Source organism: Miniopterus natalensis, chromosome 2 (genome assembly GCF_054644295.1).
Source record: "Miniopterus natalensis isolate mMinNat1 chromosome 2, mMinNat1.hap1, whole genome shotgun sequence".
Lineage (NCBI taxonomy): Eukaryota > Metazoa > Chordata > Mammalia > Chiroptera > Miniopteridae > Miniopterus > Miniopterus natalensis.
Window position 1 is genome coordinate 162,048,074 of NC_142082.1, and position 24,282 is coordinate 162,072,355.

Below are 24,282 nucleotides of genomic sequence, written 5' to 3' on the forward strand. Positions count from 1 at the left end.
TTATTCATTCATTCAGCTAATAGAAAAGGGGTACTCACAGTGGTGCCAGGCACGGCTATAGGCTCTGTAGATTCAGCAGTGAATGAAAAAACAAAATCCTTACTCTCACAGAGCTTTTTCTAATGACAAGAAACAGATAAACATATAAGCTGAATATATCCTATGCAATATATATGGGCTACAATGAAAAGTTATATAGAATAAGAAATAGGGAATGCAGGGGTGGGCACAGTCAGGGAAAGTCTCTAGTAAGAAAACATTTGAGCAGAACCCCAGCTGAAATAGGAAGTGAGCAATGAGGCCATTGTCCGGGGAAACAGTGTCCAGGCAGAGAGGAAAGCAAATGCCAAGGGCCTGAGGCAGGAGTGCACACGTCATACCCGTCGTACCGAGGCAAAGAGAGCACAGGTGTAACTGGAGGAGAGTCAGCAAGGGGGACAGGACATGGTAGGGAGAAAAAGGGAGAGGAAAGCCATAGAGTAAAATGTTTTCAAACTGAGAGTCATGACCCACAGATAAGTCATGAAATCAATTCTGTCAGCTGCAACCAGCATTAAATAAAGAAACAGAATAAAATAGAAAATATCAGGGTACCTGTATGCAATACAGCTAGGGGTCATTGATGGAAGTTCTGTTTTGATAACAGGCATCTGGGAACACAGTGTGTGGCAATATAAAATACCAAGCCTGTCCTGAGGCATGGCCGGGTTAGAAAGCCCCTTAAGTAGGACTCTTTCAGCCTGGAAAGGACTTTAGGTTTGAAATGGGAAGTCTTGAGAGAATTCCAGGCAGCAGGCTAAAAGGATTTTATTTACATTTTAAAAGAAAGCCTCTGGCTGCTGTGGGGAAGCCAATTAAAAGGCTCACAGGAGAGCAGGTGGAAGGTTGAACCAGAACACTCCCATGGCACAGGGAGAGAGGTCGAAATTTCATCAGTCCACTGACTGGAGCATTTCTGTTCTGCCTTCAAAATCTGCCTTCAAACAAATAAGAGCTACTCATTCTCTGGGGCTATTATTCCCATCTGGAGAGTGAGCCATCCAAGAAAAGATGATAGTCCAGAAGCAGCTCCACGGTTCACAAAGCACAAAATTCAAGGAAGTTTCCTCTGCTCTCTACCCATAAATATCCTCAGAGAAGTGGAAGATTCACAGATTAGAACAAACTGTCAGGGCTGAGCTCTCTTGCCTCCTCTCCCAACCTCTCCACACTTTGACTACTGGAGTGAAATCTAACACCTCCTCCCAGTACCATCCATCTGCTGAGTTTTCAGTCCTCACTAGGGTGACCACCTCATCCTGGGCAACCAGGACATGCCCAGCTGACACCCACTGTCCCATCTGGTTTGGCATTTGTCTTGTATATTTCATTTTAAACAAACTTAAACCAGTTCGGGTTTGGTAGGCTCCAACTTCTACCAGGGTCTCTAGTAATAGCCCATTAAAGAGTGAACAGAGCTCTCACCTAAACATGTAGTTCACTCCATAAGAAACCAAAACCTGACTTTTCTCCACCCTCCCAAACACAAAAGAACTAACACTCCCGGTATGCAGGGCCTCACTGAGGGTACTGGGAGTATCTGTGGCTAGCAACAGTACGTCCCTCCAGGCCTGGGTGATGGAAGGAGAAATGTGCAATGCTGTTGCTTCTCTGCAGCCATTTGCTATAGCAGCCAGCTATGCCCTGGCCTGAGCCCCAAACTGCAAGATACATCCACACCATGCCACCTGTCAGTAGGGTCATGAGAAGTGTTTAAACCTGCAGGTTAGGTGAACGTGGAATATGTAGGGGGAATATCTAGATTCCTACTGGAAGCAATGCTTTGGGCATTTTTATATTCACTATATCTAAAACTATTTATTTGGGGTTAGGCTTTTTTATTTTGGAAAGAAAAAAAGGAGCTATTGGCAGCAGTGGAGCTATACAATCGGCAGATGTAACTGCAAGCTCCTTATAAAAATTATCCAACTTAACATCAGGCACTCATTAGGTGCCTCACGACATGATGCAATATGAAATACAGAGCATCACTAATGAAGTACTCCTACCAAAACTTTTAATCTGAATCTTACCAAGTTTCAGATATGGGATGGTTAATTTTATGTGTCAACTGGACTGGGCCACGGGGTGTCAGATATTTCTGGGTATGTCTTGTGAGGGTGTTTCTGGATGGGACCAAAACTTGAATCTGTAGACTGATTAAAGCAGACTGCCCTCTGCAATGTGAGTGGGCCTTATCCAATCCCTTGAAGGCCTGAACAGAACGAAAGGCTGAGTAAGAAAGAATTCTCTCACTGTCTACCTGATCCAACTGGGACACTGGTCTAGACCTGACTTCAGACTTGAACTCAAATGGGAACTTACATCATTGACTTGGACTTCCCTACCTCCAGAACTGTGAGAAATAAATTTCTGTTGTTTATAAGCTACACAGTCTATGGTATGTCTGTTACAGCAGTCTGAACAGACTAAGACATATCTTAATTAAATATCTATTAGAAAATGATAGAGACATCCTATGTTAAAATAACACAGCAATAGATACCATGTTTTTACATTCAGCTCAATTTATTTACAAAGCTAACATATTTTTGGCTTTTCAAAGTATCTTTAACTTGATGTCCATCAATAGTTTTTCTAAGCTCTCCTCCAAAGAGTTCTGTTAGCATTGAAAATACCACTTGCCATAATAAAACTAGTGTCAACCAATGAATGACCCCTCTGGGGATTGAACAGCAGCTTTTCACTTGTGCTCTTTTTTGCTATTGTTTAAATATGTTTAAATCTATGAAAAAAAGCAACACTTTTCACTCTGTTCGTATTTTTCCTAAACTCTTAGGGGAAGTGTTATAAAAAGGTTTTTCAGAAACCAAGTATTTCCACCAGGTTCCCAGTATGAAGCATTTCATTAACTATTTCAAAGAAGTCTTAACCTGCCAGGTTGGGACTCTAATGTTTCCCTCAGCAATCCACATATCAAAGCTGTTTGAGAAATGTACTCTTGGCTTGAATCGAGAAGTCAAAGAAAAAGGCAGTTAAAATATCCCATCGTTTCCCACCCATATCATTTTTAGTTTACTATACTTCCAGGAGAGTTTACTGTAAAACTTGAACAGCACAGTAGAAGCCCATCCAAACTAACAGGCCACCCACGGAGCCTCGTACTGGACTGCCCAGGACAGCCCTTCCCGGGAGCACATGGGCAAGCAGCTCCCGGGACACAGCGCTGCCCGGGAAAAAGACATTTCCTTGTTCCGCTTCTGTGATACGGGTCATCACTATATTTGGTGGAAAAACTAAATTTAGTTCAGGAAGAACAAGGTTTTGTTCTGTTTGGTTTTGTCCCCCCTGAAGAATGAAGTTCTTATCAGAGAGAAACAGAAGCAAAGCCTGAAGGGCAGGTTAGGGATGTGCCATGAAAGGCCAAGACTGGGTAGACTGAGAATATGAAATCATATGCAACAGACAAATAAGAGACATGGGGGGTTGTAAACCTGGGAAGTGCAATATAATCTGCCCTAGTATTCTAGGAGGCGAGCCCAAAAGTCCTTCAAACCCTTAGTTTGTCATCTAGATTCTTAGGTATAAGCAACAGGTCATCTAAATTTCAGTATCTACTTAGAAGTACTCTCACTGGACAGAACAGCATGACTAGAGAACACTCAAAAGCCATCTGGGGAGCAAAGTCAACAAAGGACTTCAGACAAATTAACAAAAACTTTATGACTAACATACACAGTTAACTCCTCACAAAGTCAAATCTTTCCTACCCAATGTTGTCATTTTAAATCCTGACTCTTAAGCAAAAAATTTCATTTAGACCCTCACTGCTTTTATTTACTTATCTGAAAAGTACGTGGAATGAATCAGTCACCATAGCCACCAGTAGAAGTATTCCCTTCAATCTACAAACAGCCTTTGCTATTATATCCCTGGTGGTATTTTTCTAATTACCTGTATATGGACCATCATAAAAAACTGACACCTTACTTGCTCCATTTCCCCAAGTAACACTGACACATTGAGTCAAGTGAATTTGTAAGCCTTATGCCTAGAATACTATGCCCTCCATTCCCATCAGGGAGCTCCTTCCCTGGTATCAGTTTAAACATTCTCTGCAAAGCTTTTCCCTGCTGTCTCATCATTAGATGCCCCTGTTAATACGTGACCTCAACACCCTGTACTACTCCTGCTGCCAAGATTATCATAGAGAAAATAGAAGGAATAGGGGAAAGTCAATATTTAGTGCCATCACCAGCACCCTTTGGCTCTTCAACTCTGAGAACACTAGCAGTCAGGCTTATGTTCCCTCAGGCAAAAGACTGGAGGACTCATCTTGATACAGGTTAGTAAGCCCGGACAAGTGGAATACAAAAACTGAGACATATAGTTAAATGGCCACACAGTTTACAACCATCTAGTAAATTGCAAAATCCTATCTTCCCTAACCAAGGACACGTAGAAGTAAATGGTTTGCACTTCTCCTCCCCAACCAGAGGGCAAATAGTTTAAATCACCCTACTCATCCAATTAGTGCCATTTGTGCCAATCATACCCAAGGAAGTGAGGGGAATAACTCTTATTTTGGCGCATCAGCATAAAGCTGATGAATATTCTATTGAGATCCTCCCCTAAAATTCCCACGTTTAGAAAACAGACAAGAACCCTCAAGACAAGGACCCATCTCAGGTTCTCTCTCTGGAGGATGCCCACGCCTTTCTTCCTCTCAGGCATGCATCTTTACTTTTCTCTCCGAAACTCAAAGGGTCCCCAAGAGACTTGCAACCAGGGGAGCAATGGGCAGTGGCAGCTTGTCCCGGGCTAACTTCCTGAATTTGTCTCCAAGGCCCCCTTTTCTCTGACTTTTCGGTGAGCCAAAGCAGCCCCACCATAGCTCACTTCTTTCCTATAATGTTTCTAGAGAGCCAAAGCAGAGCACCACCTAGGCTATCTCCTGTTGCTTCTTCTGTCCTAGACTTTTCAGTGAGCTAAAAGCAGCCCAGCCTTGGTTCATTTCTGCCACTGTGACTTTTACTTCTCAGTGAGTCCATGCAACCCAGCATGGCTCACTTCTTTCCTATAACCTTTCTAGACAGCCAAAGCAGAACACCACCTAGGCTCCCCTGTTGCTTCTTCCACCCTAAGCCCTTTCTTTGTTTCACTGTCCCCAGCCTTAATAAACGTACCCTCAAAATCACCTGGACTTGTCTTGTGAAATCTTTCCTGAACATAGTCAAGAACCCACACACTACCCATGGCAAGAGACAGACGCACTCCAGGCCTAGCCCCTTTCCAGTGCCAATCTCTGCAGGAAGTGACCAGGGTAAGAAAAAGATCCACAGATAATAAACAACTGGGAGTCTTTCAATGAAATGGCCCAGCAAGATAAGCCCCATTCATGCCCAGAAAACTTTTAATGACTAAAATCTCAGCGTATCCCAGAGGTTCTGATTTGTACAGGTAGAAGAAAATATCTCAGGGGCAAGAAAACAAAAAGTCCTTTACAGTTTCTTTTATACTCTACCTGGCCAATCCTTCACTTTTATGAAATAGACTCAACTCTATCAGTCAAGTATTGGTTCTTCAGCCTCTATCTATTTATACCTGTTACTTCACCAGGAAAAGCAAGTTAAGGGTCTATATGGGTTTATATATGCTTGTCAGATTTGGAAAACACACACACTTACATATCAAACTATATGGTGAACTAATCCTTGAATTGACAATATCTTTGAAAACTGTCATCTAAAATTAGTTCTTTCATGCTTTTCAGTCAAATTAACACCTTAAATAAATTTGCTAGTAGACAAAATTTCCCATGTCACAAGACATCTTATTGCCCAGATCTTGATTTTACTGCTATTCATTCTCATGAAGATATACCATAAGACTTACTAAACCAAACTTGGATTTCCAAATACATAGTCTTTCAATTTAATGTTTTCTGTAAAACTTCTGATCAGTTTCTCCAAGTCCCTAAATGTGCCTAGTGTTCAAAAAGAATCATTAGACCTTAGAGAAATTCATCAAGAAGCTGGAAAACTTTGGCACCCTGCTTGGTAAAGATCCAACTCTCAGCCCTTTGAGATGATTTGATCAATTATTCTAGGAGCTAAGACTTCAGAGAAAACCTACTTAAGTCTTTCCTCTCAATGAAAGACTTGATGACAGACTTTCCTAAATTAAAATCTCAAAATGTCCAAAAATGCCCTGTTATATACTGCGTTCACATAAGTCAATAGAAAATATTCATAAAACTGCTATCCATGCTGGATATTGTGCTAGTCACAAGTTAGAGTCTGCAAGGATATTTATTTGAGAAAACAGACCTGTACACAACTAATTCTGCCAAAATACCATAAACATCATTTAAATGCTATAGAATAGACTAAAAGATAATAATATAAACTACTGTGTTTAAATTTAAATATGTTAAGCTCTAGGGAAAAAATAATCGATGTTGATGGAACTTAATGGTTATATAAAATCTGTACTTATTTTTCCTGAAACCTAGTCCCCCCCCCCCATTACCACTGCCAGTATTCGATGTCTTTCTTCTCTAACCACATACCATCCCACTTAAATCTCATTTCAGAAAAAATCTATTATCAGTCATTTGTACTATACCCGTGAATTTAAGGTAATGTATGACCTCTCCCAGGAACATTTGCTTTATGTTTTAGCTCTAAGGTTAGAGTAAATTACAAATGGCATATTTTATGAGGGGTGTTAACAATTTATTTCCTAAAGTTTGTGAGTTTGTATTATTACTGACACTTAACCTTTTGGGCAAATAGTTTGTAAATGACCTACTGAGACTCACTCCAATTTTGTGATGAAAATTTGTATATTTAAATTTTGAAACCAACGTCTGCTTTTACCAAAAAATACTGCTAGTTCTCCAGTAACAGTGTATGAGCATATGCCTGTAATTACTTACCTAAAATAGTCATAGGATGGCACCAACAAGACTTATCAAATGAACACTTACTCTATAGTCTGGCTATTTCTCTATTTTCAAAGATGCTGATCACAAAAGTAAGTCTGAAAAATAAAAGAACTTAGCATAGATAAACTCCCATGGGAGGGGATCCCCAATGATAAATACCTTTAAGATATCCCCATATGAAGGAAAGCAAATCACTAGAAAGGTGCTGAGCACATATCTAGTTCCAACCCCCACTGCATTCCAGCATACACTGCAGCTCCAACTACCCTTGTTCACAATCAGTTATTCTTTAGTTTTAAGGTGGGAACTTTCCAACATTCCTATGATATCTTGTGAAAGGGATGGGTCAGTAATTCTTATTGCGGCTCACTACCTTTCAGGCACCGTGCCAGTTGCTCTACTGTAATATCTCATTTAACCTTCACAATTACTCTGTGACTTAGCTTTTATTTACCCCATTCTTTAGTTGTGAAAATTCAAAAAAATCATAGGCAGAAGAATCAGGATTTGAATCCCATGGAGTCTGAATTTAAAGTCCAATTTCCTTTCAAAAAATAAGCTATATTTAATTCAATGGGTAACCATCCCAACAGACATATTGGGATGGTTACCCATTTAATTAAATGTAGCTAGAACTCCATAACCAAACTCTCAATCTTGGACAAGAGATCCTGCTTTGGAACTGAAGTGAACTAAGTTTTGAAACTAAAGTAAAAATTTTAAAAAGAAACATCTATTGTGTAGCTACTGTGTGTATAATCCATGTTTTATCTCACCTTCTCACTACCCTTTGATTTTCAGGAAATATCAAATGCTTTCCAATCCCTTCTTACCACAGTCTCATGCTCTCCAGGACTGCCTTTATCTGTGTTTAAATATATTTTTAAACATACACAGAAGGAGCTTCGGAATGTAGGTGTACCCCTTAACCAGCAGGCATCTAACATGTGCTAAAATACCGACTGTAAGCAGACAGGGCTTGAGTTGATATTGTCTCCCAAAACAAACAAACAAACCAACCAATCCTCGCTGCATTATGGAGCACAGGGACCGCCAACACTGTCTGGGCGTATCTGTTCCAAACTGAACTTGAGTGGAAGTCACCACCTGCTGGGAGCTGATTCAAAACACACCTCCCACAGCACCTGATCTTCTGCAGTTTCTCCTTAGGAAAAAGTTCTTTTGTGGCACAGGTTTCGACAAGGTGACTGCTTTTCCCTAGGTTTTCAGATGCTCTGTGACATGTCATCAAAAACGTTAAAGCTTCACCACCCTACTTTAAAAAAGAAGTCATCCGATGTGCCAATTCCAAGTTAGTCTGCGTTAGCTCTGCAATGCCTTCGCCCGGCCACGCCGGTCTGGAAGCGCTCCCCCTGGTGGAGCGGAGCAGAAACGCAGGCTTCCCACCGTCGGCTCCGGGGAGCAGGCGAACCTGCCGCAGTCCTGGGAGTCCCACGACTGCCTTTCACAGCTACAGATCTAAGAGGCTTATTTAAGGTGAACTATACAAAACAGGCTGGAAAGAAGTCAAAATGGCAAGATTTCAGGCGTAGCAAGAAGGCTTCCGCCACCCAAACATTCCCTATGGTTTAGGATTTCAAATTGTACAATTAAAGTGTCCTTCCTTGGTTCTGATTAAAGTCACCTTCCCCAGGAAAAGGTAGCTCTTTACACCGTCACTCTCTCACACCTTGGTGGGAAGTGAATTTCTGTTCTTCTCCCAGACAACTTTTAAACAAGGGGGAAAGGCACCGTCAAGGTAGACACCTCATAAGTGTGGGAAGCTTGCAGCCAGGGGGTAGTGCACCCAGAGGCAAAATTTCCCCTGCCTCATGAGGGGTATCCCTGACATCAGCCGACTCAGGTGCTCAGGGGTTAAAGATCCAAACAAGTTGATCTAGGCTGCCGGCCTTTTCCTGTTCTTTCCATTGCTTGCCCACTGCATGGCAACCATATAGTCCAAAATGCAAATATATAAAGAGTTGAATATTAAAGTAATCATTTTTTTCTTATTTTAAAAACCCTATGAGAGAAACAATGAGCAGGAAATTTAAAACTTGGTAATTAAAATAACACTTGGAGATTATCTATAGATTTCCTATGTACCTTCACTTTCAGTTCCCAGTTAAGACAGGTAAATGAGCAGTTGGTCATATATGGACTGTGAGGTTATGGAAATAATAAAAAACATGAGTATATAAAGAGGCGATGTAATCTTCAGGTTAAGAGCAGTCTCTAGAGTTGCACAGACCAAGGCTGAGTCCCAACTACCATTCACTTGCCAGCAGTATGACCATGGGCAAGATGCTTTACCTCCTAAAATCAGAATAAAAGCAGTATTGGGACTGCATAAAGTTGTTGGGAGGAGAAAAGAACAGGCTAACGCATGTACTTATGCTCTAGGAGCCTAATATATGACTGGTGCTATGATATAAGAATTGACCATTATTTAAAAGGAAAAAAAATGAGGCAGGCATCATCTTAACCTTTCTCGCATGTTGCCAAGAACCAAAGAAGTAAAGAAAAGGGCACTGGCCTATAGAGATTCAGAGCCCACAGATGGCTTTGTGCACCTGACTCATCAGAAGTCCCAGCAGCCTTTCTCAACCAGGGTTCCTCACCTGAACCAGAGAATTTTAAAAAAATGATATGAATGACTGTTTTCTCATTCCTCCCGATGGAAGGAGGACCCTTCTAGATGCATCAGAGGGAAAATGGTCCATTGTTTCTAACAGATTCCCTGGGGCAGGAAGGCTTAATCCTCTTGCAGACCCCAACTGTGGAAGGCAGCTGGAACCCCCACTTCTAACTCGCCTGTTCTTAGTTTAGTCATAATTCTAGTGACCTCGGTTCTCCTGTTTCTAGCCTAGTATATACTGGAAACAGCAAATCAGAAGGTGGGAATCTCTACAGGAGGAGAGTTACAGCCCGATCGCAGGAGAGGAACCAAGAAACGTATTAAAACACACTCAGTGAACCAAAAAAGCAGAGCAGCCCAGCCACTTGATTAGAGCAAAGAGGCTCTAAAAGCCTCAGGAGTCCATTTACACCTTTCATACTACACGGTAATAATTACCAAGTACTTACAATATTGAGCACTTACAAGGAACTACATGTCTGGAACGATGATCCTCCAAGTCACCAAAACAATTAAATTCTACCCAGTACACTCTACGTCAGACAGGGTGAGCCTCTGGAGATCTATTTCTCCATGGGACAATGCTGAGCAATTTCAATTTCCTTCTCTATATTTATGCACCTTCAAAACTTTCTATAATGACTACACATTACCTTTATAATTAGACAAAAACAATTTTTAAAGATACTTAATTTTAGGAAAAGCTCATCCCAGGTGGCATAAGCTTTAGCCTTTTTTTTTTTTTTTTTTTTCATATTTAAAAGAGTAAAACCTCCACATTAATTCATTCTCCAAAGTTCACAGATAGGTATGCCTCTTATATACTAGTTATTGTCCTTGGTGTTAAGCACCATGTGGTCAAAATGGTGAGAAGAACACTTAGAAAAAAATCAAAATATTTAAGAGTTAAAAGACATACAGTAAACAAAAGGAATAAGAGTTTTCGTGAAAGTGAATTTAGCTTGACCTTCAAGGCTAAAGATCGCTTCCCATAGGCAAAGAGAACAGTGTCAATAGGTGTCCAAACGGGAGCAACACTGGCAAAGACCAAGCTGCCTGCCAGGCTGGGGAGGCGGTAACAGGAATGGGACCAAATGACCCCCGATCCTCCAAGACAGAGAGAGTGGGAAGTGTCTGGGTTCAGTGCCCCAGGCAATAAAAAAAAGCCATTGTAAGTTCCTAGAAATGGCAGTGATGTTTCTTTATTCATTCCTTTAACAAACACTGATAACACTTACGTCAGGGAAAGTACTGTTCTAAGTGATATGAGGGATACAGAAACCTAACAAACACAGATCCTACCCTCAAGCAGCTTTTTTTAAAATAGTTTATTGATTTTGAGAGAGAGAGGAAGGGAGAGGGAGAGAGAGGAATATCGATGTGAGAGTGAGTGTAACATCCACCAGCTATTTCCTGCATGTCCCTTACAGGGGATGGAGCCCGCAACCAGGCATGTGCCCTGGACCAGGAATGGAACCAGCAACCTTTCAGTGCACAGGACGAAGCCCAATCAACTGAGCCACACTGGCCAGGGCTCACGGGGCTTATTAATAAAGCATCGCCGCAACATTCAAACACAAGGCAGAAGTCAGTAGGCACCACAAGAGAAGGACCTGAGGAGAGGAGTGGTGAACCATCCAACAGAACAGAGAGAGCCTTCCCGGAGGAATTGAAATAATGAAAGTAGTATTTTAGGAATATTACTGGAATAATGGCTACCATTCATTGGTCACTCATCACATTGAGGGTGATTTACCTATATTTTCACTGAATATTGACACTAATTCTGTCACATAGGCTGTAGGCCTTTTTACAGATGAGAAAACTGAAGCTCAGAGAGATTAAATTACTTATCCAAGGTCACACAGCAAGTGTCAGAGCTAAGATTCAAACAGGTCTGATTCCAAACCTAAGTTATTTCCAGAATGCTGCACATACAGTCTTCAGAGTAAAAAACATACTCACTTCATTCATCTATTTGACATACGATTTTAACAGAACATAACAGCTATCTCCAGTCCCAGTCTTGTGAGGATTTTTACCTGGGTGAGCCTGTTCATCATTCCTCACAGCACTGTCCTCACCAAGTCAATCCTTACTTCCCACTAAAGACAGATGACATTTTCAAACACACGCACATGGACACTCCCTTATCTTGAGGCCACGGGGGAAGGAGTGTGACCACAGTGTGTTCAGGAGAAAAGCTTATCTCAATATGGATTACAAGAGCAGTTAATTTGGCTACATTTGTTAAAAAAAATTTTCTTTTTTTAATTGAATTTATTGGGGTGACACTGGTTAATAAAGTTATATGTTTCAGGGGTACAATTCTATAATACATCATCTGTACATTGTACTGTGTGTTCACCGCCCCAAGTCAAGTCTCGTTTCATCACCAATTTGGCTACTTTCACCAGACTTGAACGTACCACAATCTTGACATTATTATTGACATTTTTACCCACATTTCCCAAGGAGGCAAAGCACCTGGGCAGCGGCACCTTTGGGGGAAGTGATTACCAGAGGCTGCTCTCCTCGGAGGCTTTGCTTCAGGGAGGAAGCCCTGACTGCACAAAGAGAGTCAGAAGTTGCAGCCAGAGCGCCTCAACACTGGGAAAAACCCGCACGGTTTGGCGGGGCGCAGATGAAGCTGGATCCTCCCGCGGCCGCTCTGGTTTCCAGGGAACGGGCGGCGGGCGGAGGGGCGGTGCCTCCGCGCGCAACACACACCAAAGCGCGCTGGAAATTTCAAAGTGCCTTTTTATGCCTTTAACTCAAAGATGAACACATTTCAAGGTGACCCAATCCTCAAGTGACAGCCAGTGTTTTAAAAGGGCCGGAGCTCTCCACTTAAACAATTTCTAGTGACATGCTCACAGCGCGTCCTCAAGGGCTCCATCTGCTGTCTCATTTACGAGCCTTTCTTTCCTGGCACAGGCACCCCGTTTTAAATGAGCGCTTGAAGTTCGCCTGCCTTCCTAACAATTAAAATCCACAGGGCTTAGGTACTTTAAAAAAAAAAAAAAAATGCTTTTTTAACTCAGCAGGCACCGTGGAGGTCTTTCAATTATTCAATTATACAACAAACCCAAATTATTACTTTGTAGTTTTTTTCTATTTACCTCAACAGTACCAGAATAATAAAACACAGCCTCATCAGTCATGCTTATACGCAAACGGCAAAAGACTTCTCAGGTTAAAATCGAAGTTGGTGTTAGAGAAGGATACCCAATTTAAAACCTAAAAATGTACATAATCATTGTGCTGGCTCCGTGTATGTATTTCATACATGGAATATGATTTTTCTTCTTTACTAAAATATTACTCTTTGTCATGACAGCAAAATGAGAGGATTCCAATAGAAATCTGAAAATGGGGTTCCCACAATTAATGAAACGTCAGCTGGTTTTGCTCAGTTCCTTTGCAGAAACTATGCCCTGTCAAAAATATCCTTTCCCAGAAAACCTGCCTGGACTCTGAGTTCCTCTCTCCAGCCTGACCGGTCCTCTGTGGTCACCGTGATCTTACTGGAATGGTTTGATGACTGTCCCCCAGCTGACTGTGAGCTCCAGGAGAGCGGAGACCAGGTCACGCTCACTTTGGCACCTCAGCCATTAGCGTGAGCAACAAGTAACAAGTGCCAGAAACAGTGGGCACGCCACTTAAGTTTAATTTTTTTGTATAAATGTTAAATATATAAAAAGAAATTTAAAATTCTATTCTAGTCCCCTCCCACCCCCTGAACAATCGTTCTCAATGGGGTGTGGGGGTAGGGGATGTGAGCAAGGTAGACATTTGAGCCAGGCCGAGAGGGGGAGCCCCCCTGGCCCATAGTGGGGCATGGGAGCCTAAACAAGTGAGGGGGGCACTCAAACACGGGGTAGCCCAGAGTCCAATCATAACACGGAAGGTATCTGCACAAAGGGGCAGCCAAATATCGGAAGTGAAGGCAAGCATGACAAGGAAGCCACCTACAGGGAGGGCGGCCCCACACGGGCTGCCATAGACTGTGGGGTATCGGTGGGCGGCGGCTGCTGCAGGGGGCCGGAGCCAGCAGGAGGACGGCGCCCAGCTCAGGGGGCAGAGCCAGGGAAAGCCAGAGGAGTGTCTCCTGGGGGCGGGGTACGCACCGCCCAGCATGTGAAGTTTCAACTATGCAAGAAAAATGGAGTAAACCCTGTTGTGTTGGACTGGAACTGGAGGTTTCACTGTGAACTCATGGTTTTCACTATACAGAGATAGAGACAGATGATAAGTAGATAAATACAGAAGAGTGAGTGTGTGTGTGTGTGTGTGTGTGTGTGTGTGTGTAGTGCATACATTCTCCAGCTTTGCCAAGTGAGAGGCTTGGGAACAGAGCATACCTACTGCCCAGATCTTGGCTTCTAAACACCATTATCCACTGAAAGAAATGCTCCTTGAAGAAATAGCTGACTCCAGTGCTAGGACAGGGAAAAGTATAAAATAAGCCTGGAATATCTGTTAAGCCATAAAATAAGGAAGTACTTTAAAAATAATGGAGTATGGAGAGAGAGGGAGGGGGAGGGGGAGGGGGAGGGGAGGGGGAGGGGGGGGAGGGGGAGGGGGAGGGGGAGGGGGAGGGAGAGGGAGAGGGAGAGGGAGAGGGAGAGGGAGAGGGAGAGGGAGAGGGAGAGGGAGAGGGAGAGGGAGAGGGAGAGGGAGAGGGAGAGGGAGAGGGAGGGGGAAAGAGAGAGAGAGAGAGAGAGAGAGAGAGAGAGAGAGAGAGAAAGAGAAAGCCAGGCTGGAGGGGCTCCCATTAGGAAAATCTGAAACATTGGGAAACAGGAAACCTCAAATACATACTACTATAAACAAACATAAATAAATTGAAAGTTTGCAGAGTAACAAGATAACCAAACAGTTTCAAAGTTCTACCCCCAAACAGAGCCATCCAACTTCTTAAACAGACAAAAATGGAAAATAACTACATATCATATTTGCCATTATTTTCATTGTAGCTCAGGCTTGATGCCCAGCTCCTGAACCAGGCCTAGCTCCTTCAAAGCAGGGACTATCCTTGTCCATCTTCTATCCCCAGAGCCCAGGGTAGTAACACACAGTACACAATTGATACTCAATAACTACTTGTTGAATGAATAATGTGCTTCCCAAAATACAAAAATCTCATCATGGTTCTCGGTTTGGCAACAAGCCAAAGCTGACCTACTTTATCTGTTTGAAACAAGTAAGTTGCCCTTTCTATTCGTGCTGACTTGGAAAGTGCCTTTACAGAGCAAAATAGTCTTTATATTCCTAGTAATCATAATCTCTTGATTATTTCAATTTGTAGATATATGCCTAAAACAATCTCTTGTTAACATAATACAGGAAATCCATAGAATTGTCTATCCCCATCTAGATCTCCCAATTAAAAACCAGTCTTCAATTACTTTTTTCCTGTTGTTTTCAGATATCCTTGAAAGTGTTCTTTTCTACACAAGAGCTTATAGGTATACAAATATAGATTAGAGCAGGGTGATCTTTAGAAGTCACCCAATACAACATACCCATTTCCAGATGCCTCCAAAGAAAATCACATTTGAAAGGAAGCCACACTATCAATATCCTTTTTAAGCCCCTGAAATATCTTTAAAGACAGAAGGAACAAAGTTGAATTTCAATGATATTCAGAAAAGAGAGAAAGGGTGCAGCACTTTACAACACCTGTCCATGCATCGGGGCCCAGGTGGATGGCTCAACTCTCCCAAGCAAATACAGTCGTTTGAAATTCATTCACCAGATATGTCTGAGGGCCTTCTCTGTGCCAGACACTACTCTAGATGCCTGGGGTACATTAGTGAACAGAAGAAATATCACTATCCCTGCTGCCCCTACATTTTAGGCAAAACTTCAGAGGCATCTAGGAGAATAAAGAGAACGTCAGTCCATTGTAATAGAATACAAAGGCCCAGAAGCGCTCCACAGAGCCACCGGGATCATATGGGTGTGTTTCAGAACCACCCAGAACACTTGTTAAAACTCAGAATGCCGGGCTCCAACCCAGGAGCTTCTGATTCATTAAGACCTCAGTAGGGTCCGAGAATTTGCATTTTTAATAAGCTCCCCAATAACGTCAATGCTGCTGGTCCAGGGACCACACTTTGAAAATCGCTATCTAGTTCAAAGAAATCAAGTAGCTTGGCCAGAGCCATGGGTTACTCAATAGGAGGATCAGATTTAGGTTTTTTTCCTTCTGACTCCAAACTAGTCAAGCTTTCTCTCTACAGGGACACAGCTGTCACCTACCCACATTGGGCAAACACTGCCCAAAGAAAAAAGTTTTCTAAGGTTTATGTTTGAATGGGAGAAAATCATAAATTAACATTTTAAGTAGAAAATATTTTAAGCAGATAGCACTCATCACTAAACACTGACATAAAAGTTAACATTAAAGTTAGAGGGGTTGTTCTTTCTTTCACATATGCAAATGCTAGGCTAAAAGAACATTTTCCTGAAGGGTTTTATCATGAGGGTCAGTCTCAAATGAACCTATTTTTTTTAAAGTCTATTAACTAGAAGTATATATATTAAAATATAAATAACCAGGATTGTATTAGTAATAACTTTAGTTTGTTCTGCTAACTGTATTTTCTAAAATTTTTACAATAAAATGAATTCCTCTTGTAATAAGGAAAAGAGTAAAAGTTAATTTCTTCTAAAAAGTTACAATATTTATTTTAAAAGACAAAATTATGACTATTTAAATCACTGCATAAAAACCAAATTTACTGTATTTCTACATAGCAACTGTTTTTGTCTATACTGTTTCTTTTCAACAAATGAATGGAAGTGGCCCTGCCACTGTGGCTCAGTGGTTGAAAAGCAACCCATGCACCAAGAGGTCGCTGGTTCTATTCCCCATCAGGGGTCAGGGCACATGCCAGTAGGTGGCATGCAGGAGGCAGCCAATGGATGATGTTTCTGTCTCATTGATGTTTCTATCTCTCTCCCTCTCCCTTCCTCTCTCTAACATCAATAAAAACATATTTTAAAAAAAGAATGAATGGAAGTGATTCTAATTCTTGCAAATTAAAAAAGCAAAAATGTTACATGTCAATTATATCTCAATTTAAATAAAGAAAAATTGTTTATTTCTTGAAAAAAACAATAAACTAAGTTTAGGGAAACTAATGGTGCATCTTCTATGGGTACAAAGTCACACAGTCATCCCTGAAGATACCAAGTAAGACCCGTACCCCATCCCTATCCCCCATGCACCATTTTTCAGGATCTTCCAATCTAGGGAATATTCCTTTATTACTAAAGTCCACATTTCAGAGATAGAACTAGCATTTAAAACATAATCCCCTAAAAGGCAGTGACTAAAAGGGAGTAAATTTGGTGAGGAAATGAACTGTGAAAACATGCTCTTTCTTACCATTCAACAAAAGTTCTGGGCCACCTCTAGACTGTTTAATTAGAACAGATACTTTTAAAGCAAGAAAAAAAAGTACTTGTACGTGTTATATACATAACTAACAGCTAATTTTCTGAGCCCCTAAAAAGAGAACTTTTTACATACTACTATTATTTATTAACGCTTACCAGGTATCCACAATGTACCACACTTCACATCCTCTCATTTAATCTCCAAACATTTTACAGATTAAGAAACTTAAGCACTGAGTGGTGAAGTCCTGTGCCCAAAGTCACACAGCTCGGTCGAAGATCCACGATAGATATGCAAGCTATAAAGCTTACACCGAGCTCCTTAACCTTTGGCCCATCATGGCCTGGCTATGTTTGAATTACAAATTTTTCCACACTTTTTGGAAATCATAACTAAGTTCTCTTGCCAGTAAAATTTAATAATAGCAATGAGTTTTGTAAAAATGGTGAAATAATCCACTGGGCACTTTTACAAACCTTCGTACCTCTAAAATCATACGCGATTTTCCCTAAGCTACACAGCCCAGGGGCCTGACAACTCTTCAGCAGCAGGGCCACTTCGGGGACACAGCGGTGTTAACACGATCTGAGGGAGCCTGGGGTGGTTGGTTTGGGGTTCGGGGTGCTGCGCTGTGCCATCAAGGGGCTAGAAGGCGAACGAGTACGCGGTTGGGTGCGAGTCGAATCCCGTCCTACGCCTTCCGCTTGGGAAAGGCTCGGCTGTCCGGCCCGCGGGCCGTGCCAAGCGTCAGGCTCCCCGCTCGGCCTCGCGGTGCGCCCGGCGCCGCCGCTCCCCGGTCCCGCGAGCACCCGCGGGGGACCAGGGCCCGGGCGGCGGCGGCGCGCGGGAGGCGCGCGGGGGAGGCGGGGGAGGGCCGCTTACCGAGCTCCGCGCCCGGATTGCGCGCCATGGTGCGGGCCGCCGCGCTCGCCGGCTGTGCGCCGGGCTCCCCTCGCGCCGCTTCCTCCTTCCCGGCCGCCCCGCGCCCGCCGCGCGCGCCCCGCCCTGCGCCCTGGGGGCGGAGCCGGGCGCCGGGCCGCGCGGTCGGGACCCGGGCTGGGCTCCGCCGGGGGATCCTGCGGCCCCGCCGGGCCTTCTCCACGGGGTGCGGCACTCCCGCGCCAGCTCCCGTTTGGAAACGCCGAAGTTGCCGACCGCGAGGAACAACGACGTTTAGAAACTTTTAACCGCGAGATTGCATACCGGGGGGAGGGTGCGGGGGAGGGGGGCAGCACTGCGGCCTGAAGAATAAAGGGGCCCGGGAGTGCGCAGCCCTGCTTGCTCAGCCCTGCTCCGGTACCGGGCCACCCGGCACATCGCACGCCTGGCCGAGCTCCGTCGTCCTCATCTCTAAGAAATGACCTTGGCAACTTCTTGGAGCTCTAAATGCTGAATCTGTGACACTAAGATTTTTTTCAGTCTGACTTTTATGACCAGAAGATTAAAATGGTCTGAAGTCGCTTAATATAAGCTGCTAGCCGATTCCCCTGGACTCCATCGAGCGTACTCCTGGAAGAAAACTTCGCTCCGGCTTGTCTGCCATGAACCAGTTACTGCTCTGAGTGCTTTCAGATGTCTGCTAGCATTTGCGCCTCGGGACAGTCCTGCCAAGTATGTATTGTAGCTCTGCTGCTATACCTACAGACACCAGAGATCTGAAGAGAGAGGTGTCCTGGAAACTGAGTAGGCTCAGAATGTATAGAACCCCTTAATATACCAGCAATTCCACTTAACTAGGTGGTTCTAGGAATGTTATTATCTGAAAAATGGGGATGGTCAAAATATACTTGCCTGTAAAGTTGTATATGTGTAAAGCGCCTGGGACACATCAAGGCACACAGTAGGTGTTCAGCAAATGTAAACTTAATGTTATCAGATTCACAGGGCAATTTGGGACTAAATAGGAAAGGTAAGCCCAGTCTTATTCCCCTACACTGAGCTCTCAGCCTTGTCAACACATAACTGTTGCGACGATTTTGGATGTGCCTAGATTCTATTCATACATATAATTACATTTTCCCTTTATTTTTACTTTAACCCTAAGAGAAAAGCAGGCCCTAAAAGCCTGGAACTGGCCTGGCACAGCTACATCACCACACTCTCCAGTTAAACATAAACAATGTCACAGAACACCAACATCAGCCAAGGCCATTGTGACCATGATGAATCAACAAAAACAAGGCCACCATCGTCATGTCTGAACACAGGAAAAAAATATGAACATTGCCCAAATCACAAAAACAACCCGACAGCCTCTTCCTGTCCTGGCTAATATAAGTGACTCTCACATCTTTACCCATCAGTGTTCGCATCATCTCATTCTTCTTGTGTTGTAGGTAAGAATCAAGATGCCTTGTCAGAATTATCACCCCTTCCTGCCAGCCATCCAATCCGGAGCAATGGCCCACTTCCTTGAACCTTCCCCAAATCACCAAACACAAGCCCAAATCCCAGGTCACTTCTTACTCTTGTTGAGACACCTCAGTTCCCCATGGTGAGCATTCTCCCTTGTTGTAATAAGTCAATGAACCCAAATTTATCCACCTACAGGTGTGTTCCTGGTGGTCCTCGAATGGAGAACACTGACATCCTTAAAAGATACAAAGACAACAAACAGAATTCTATTTTTAGGGGAAGATACAACTCTAAGCCAAATTCCAAACCATTCATTATATATTCATGTATAATGTAAATTTATTAAAACAAAATAAAAAGCTGCGAGATTCCCAACTTAGCTGAGAAACCAGAATCAGGGCAGCCTCCTACAGCAAACATTTTAGCAATATATCTGACAAGAATGTCTCAGGACTGTTTTCTAAAACTGACCTGTTGTACAGACTAATCTGGAATTAATCTCTATACTTTGAAAGTATGCTAAATTGGCAGCATTCAGAGAGATAATAGAATGCCAAAAAAAAAAGTTTCTTTAATGGAGAAATGTTGCCAAGGTTCACTTTGAGTTATCCTTTTAAATTTATTGCCTTCGGAATCTTCCGAAGAACCCCTAAGGCAAGGCCTCTAGAAGAAAGATCTATAGACCACCGCTACCACATTGCAATCCCCCAAGAATTGTTTTCTAAAGTCAATTCTAGGCTTCACAACAGCCCTGTTGAATCAGAATGTCTAGGGCCCTGGAATCTGTTTTTAACAAGTTCCCTCAAATGCTATTTATGCAAGCTAAGTGTAAAGAATCATCAACCTAGACTCAGAGGAGAGCGAACGATGCATGACAATCTGGAACTATAGCCCAAACTGGCACTTACAAGAGTAAAACTGTCTTTATCCTTTCAATCCATGATTTTGCATATGATTCCTTTTTGTGGATATTTTCAATAAAACTTTTGTCAAAATTTTCAAAAAAACTTTTGTATGTCTTGCCATCCCCACTCCTTCTTCAATTAAAATTAAAGCCCCAGGAATGTGTCATATTTATCTTGAAGCCTGAAGAACCTACCTGGCCTGGGAGACAGGAGTAAAGTCCCAAAGACCATGCACTATTTATTTGCTTGGTTTGTCATAAGCCTAGCATCCAGTACAGTACTTGGCTGTGAATATTTGTTAGATAAATGGTTGCATATTAGTGTGCTATTTTCTTATAGTGGCCATTCCAATTCAATTTTTTTTAATTTATTTTTATTGTTGAAAATATTTCCCCCATTTCATTTGAATGGTCTATGATTTCTCAGAGTAGTCATTCCTTTTTTTTTTTTTAATATATCTTTATTGATTTCAGAGAGAGGAAAGGAGAGGGAGAGAGTCACTGATTGAGCCCACAACCCGGGCATGTGCCCTGACTGGGAATCGAACCCTGATCTCCTGGATCCTAGGTCTATGCTCAACCCCTGAGCCACGCCCAGCCGGGCATAGTCGTCATTCCTCTTAGTCAATCCACTTACACTATGGATTATAAACCAGTATTTCTAAATTAGTTGGGGATAGAAGCAGAAAGGACTAGAGAGGAGTATGAATATTATAATTGAATTATTTCACAACTGGAGGGAGACTTACAGACCATCTAATTCCTACTTCACAGTGAAATAAGAAAAATAAGAATTATATCGAGTCTTTTATGAAGCTAAATTTATTCAATTTAAAGCACAGCTCTTTCTTCTGAGACTACGTCCTTTTATACAACTTGGATTTTAAAATGTCCTTTTTTAATGAAGATTGTGGTGGGAATTTTTTCTTTTTTAATAGCTTCACTTGACAATATTCGAAGCAGACCATTCTATCTTGCCCACCTCCCAGTTTTTCTAATCTATTGGTCCAGCACATCCCAAAATTAGGGAATTACTGAAAGAATAAATATATGATATTAGCTAAAATTCCCATGAGGTAAGCCCTTTACATCAATTACTTATTTCCCCAAAAAACATCTATGTGTGAGAACTGTCGTCGCCCTTTACAGATAAAGTTGAGTCTCAGAAAGATTAGTCTGTAAGTCTAGATGGTAAGATCCCAGGCAATTTAACCCTATAGACCACACACTATTCCCACTCTCTCTCTGAAGACAAATTCATTAGACAAACCATTAAATCCCTATGAAATCAGGTTACCCATATACAGTCATGCGCCACTTAGCAACAGGGGTATGTTCCACGAAATGCAGTTAGGTGATCTCATCATTGTGTGAACATCAGAGTGCTCTTACACAAACCTGGCTGGTATAGCCTACCTCTACACTCCCAGGCTATATGGGCTAGCCTATTGCTCCTAGGCTACAAACCTGCATGGCATGTTACTGTACTGAACACTGTAGATAATTGTAACACAATGGTTAAGTATTTGTGCAACTAAACTTATCTAAACATAGAAAAGATACAGTAAAAATCTGGGATAGAAGTTAAAGTGGTACCCGTGTAGGGCACTTACCATGAATACAGCCTGCAGCACTGGAAATTGCTCTGGGTGAGTGAGTGAGGAGTGAATGCAAAGGACATTACTGTTCACTGCTGTGGACTTTATAAGCACTGTACACTTCGGCTACACTAAGCTTATAAAACACAAGATTAAATCTAGCACAAGAGAAAATGATGCAATCAAGAGATGCGGTGAACATGAGATAAGCCTGCTGCCGGGGTTACGTGGCAGTTTTACAGCAAATTTTCTTTTAAGTAGAAAGAATACACTAAAAATGATAGAAAGCATAATAAATACATAAACCAGTTAACATAGTTTATTATCATCAAGTACTATGTATTGTACATAATTGTATGTGCTATAATTATACGACTGGCTCTGCAGGTTTGGTTACACCAGCATCACCACAAACGTGCTAATACATATATTACAACACATAAGACAGAGACATCAGGAGGCGATAAGAATTTTTCATTTCTATTATATTATGGGACTACCGTCATGTGTGCCGTCTGTAAACTAAAATCAGATATTTCCCACTAGACCAAGTTCCTTTCTCTCAGTAATAAAGTGATTCAACCTATAAAATATTACTCATTAGCTATCAGCTGCATACTTCGACCTTGTTTCCACAGGTAAATTAGATGTCTCATTTGTTTCTCCAGGAACTCTACTGATTTTAAAGTACCATTGATCTAGGTGACACTATGTCACACTGAAAATTGTTCATTCCTTTAGATAAGAAAGCCAAGCCTCCTGAAAATGTTCTTGGTTCCAGTAATTCTTTCTTAGGAATCCCAAACAGTGTAAGAGAACAACATGTAATGTAATTGGTGGCACATTAAGAATCACTTTTTGTTTTAAAATATCCAGGTGTAAAACATATGGTACCTACTAAAGACATACTTTCCCTTGATCTGCATTTTCAACTCCCCGTTTTGTTATTGCTGCTTTCTGAAAAAGTGCATCCCTTTCCCCAGCCCCACCTTAGCCTCAAAGAGAAGGTAGGCTAAATTAATAAAATTTAAACTATTAAAAATGTAGCATGTAAAGTAATATAAATTATGGTACATCTTTACTATTTTGTTGTCATTAACAAGAACCTGTTGAACTTTATTTACTGATGGGAAAAACACATAAGAGAACTGATGGACCAAACTCAATCCTAGTTTCTTGGCTTTGAAGACAGAGGGAAGAACCATCAGCCAAGGAATGCTGGTGGCCTCTAAAAGTTGGAAAAGTTAAGGAAACAGATTTTCCCATCTCCAGAAGAATGCAACCCCGTCAGCACCTTAATTTTAGCCTAGTGACACTCATTTCGGACTTGTGACCTCTTTAAGATAGATAAATCTGTGTTGTTTTAAGCTACAAATTTGTAGTAATCTGTAACAGCAGCAACAGAAAATCAACACACAAATGATACCAAAAACTGGTTATTCCCATGTCCTGCTAGGTGGTCTGTATACTCAGTATACACAAGGCTATAAAGAAAAAGAGGTTACCCTTAAGAGTTAAAGTAGTAAAATCCCTAAAAACATACCCTTTGTTGTTTAAACAAAAGTAGCTAGTAAGTATAAGCAACCCTATTATTCTAGCAAAAGCTGAAACCTAAAAATGACTTAATTGGGAAACCAGTACCTTAAACTGTGCTAAAAGCGTAAGAACTTCACAGCTTATCTAACACATCAACCAGAGATATGACAAGCATCAACATTCCAGTTACATGAGTATAAGGCATATGACAGAGCTTCATAACCTGAAATTCTTCAACTTACACACTTAACTCAAAACGACTTCATTAATAATAGATTCTAAGCCAGTCCCAGCCGGTTTGGCCCAGTGGTGAGAGCACTGACCCGTGGCCTGAAAGGTCCCAGGTTCAGCTCCAGCCAAGGACATGTACCTTGGTTGCAGGCTCATCCTTGGCCCTGGTCGGGGTAAGCGCAGGAGGCAACCAATTGACATGTCTCTCACATGGGCGTTTCTCTCTCCCTTCCTCCCTCCCACTCTCTCTGAAAAGCAATACGAAAAACATACTCAGATGAGGATTAAAAAAAAAAAAAAAAGATTCCAAGCCATATGCCACCAGTGATGGTGTACAGCGTCTTTAGAAAATCTAAGTAGAAGAAATTCCCTTGGATCACAATTTTCATAAATACCAAGATATTTCATGATTCTAATCAGGTGCATATAAAATATCTCAACTTTATGTAGGATCAGTCTGGCCACCTTTGGCACATTGATAATACTGCTTCGATAAAGCAGAGGACCAAACATGTAGTAAATTGGCTTCCCCTATGGCAAACCTCTCTTCGCCTTCTACGGTGGTCATAACCAGTGCTTGCTTCTGGTCACCAGAAATCTTCAAAAACTTCTATTCTTCGGTTGGCTATTTCTTTTAAAGGAAAGCTATCAAGGGTCATT

The 24,282-nt window shown here is 42.0% G+C and overlaps 1 protein-coding gene across 1 annotated transcript in view; it reads right to left on the bottom strand.

Annotated features, from left to right (window-relative positions):
* Nucleotides 1–17,943, bottom strand: part of DERA (deoxyribose-phosphate aldolase) — an 83,736-nt gene extending 65,793 nt beyond the window's left edge. The window contains exon 1 of the mRNA XM_087814774.1: nt 17,881–17,943. Within this exon, the coding sequence (XP_087670900.1) occupies nt 17,881–17,908 (28 nt within the window). The 5' untranslated portion in view covers nt 17,909–17,943. The remainder of the gene's footprint in view (nt 1–17,880) is intronic.
* Between the last annotated feature and the right edge of the window lie 6,339 nt (nt 17,944–24,282).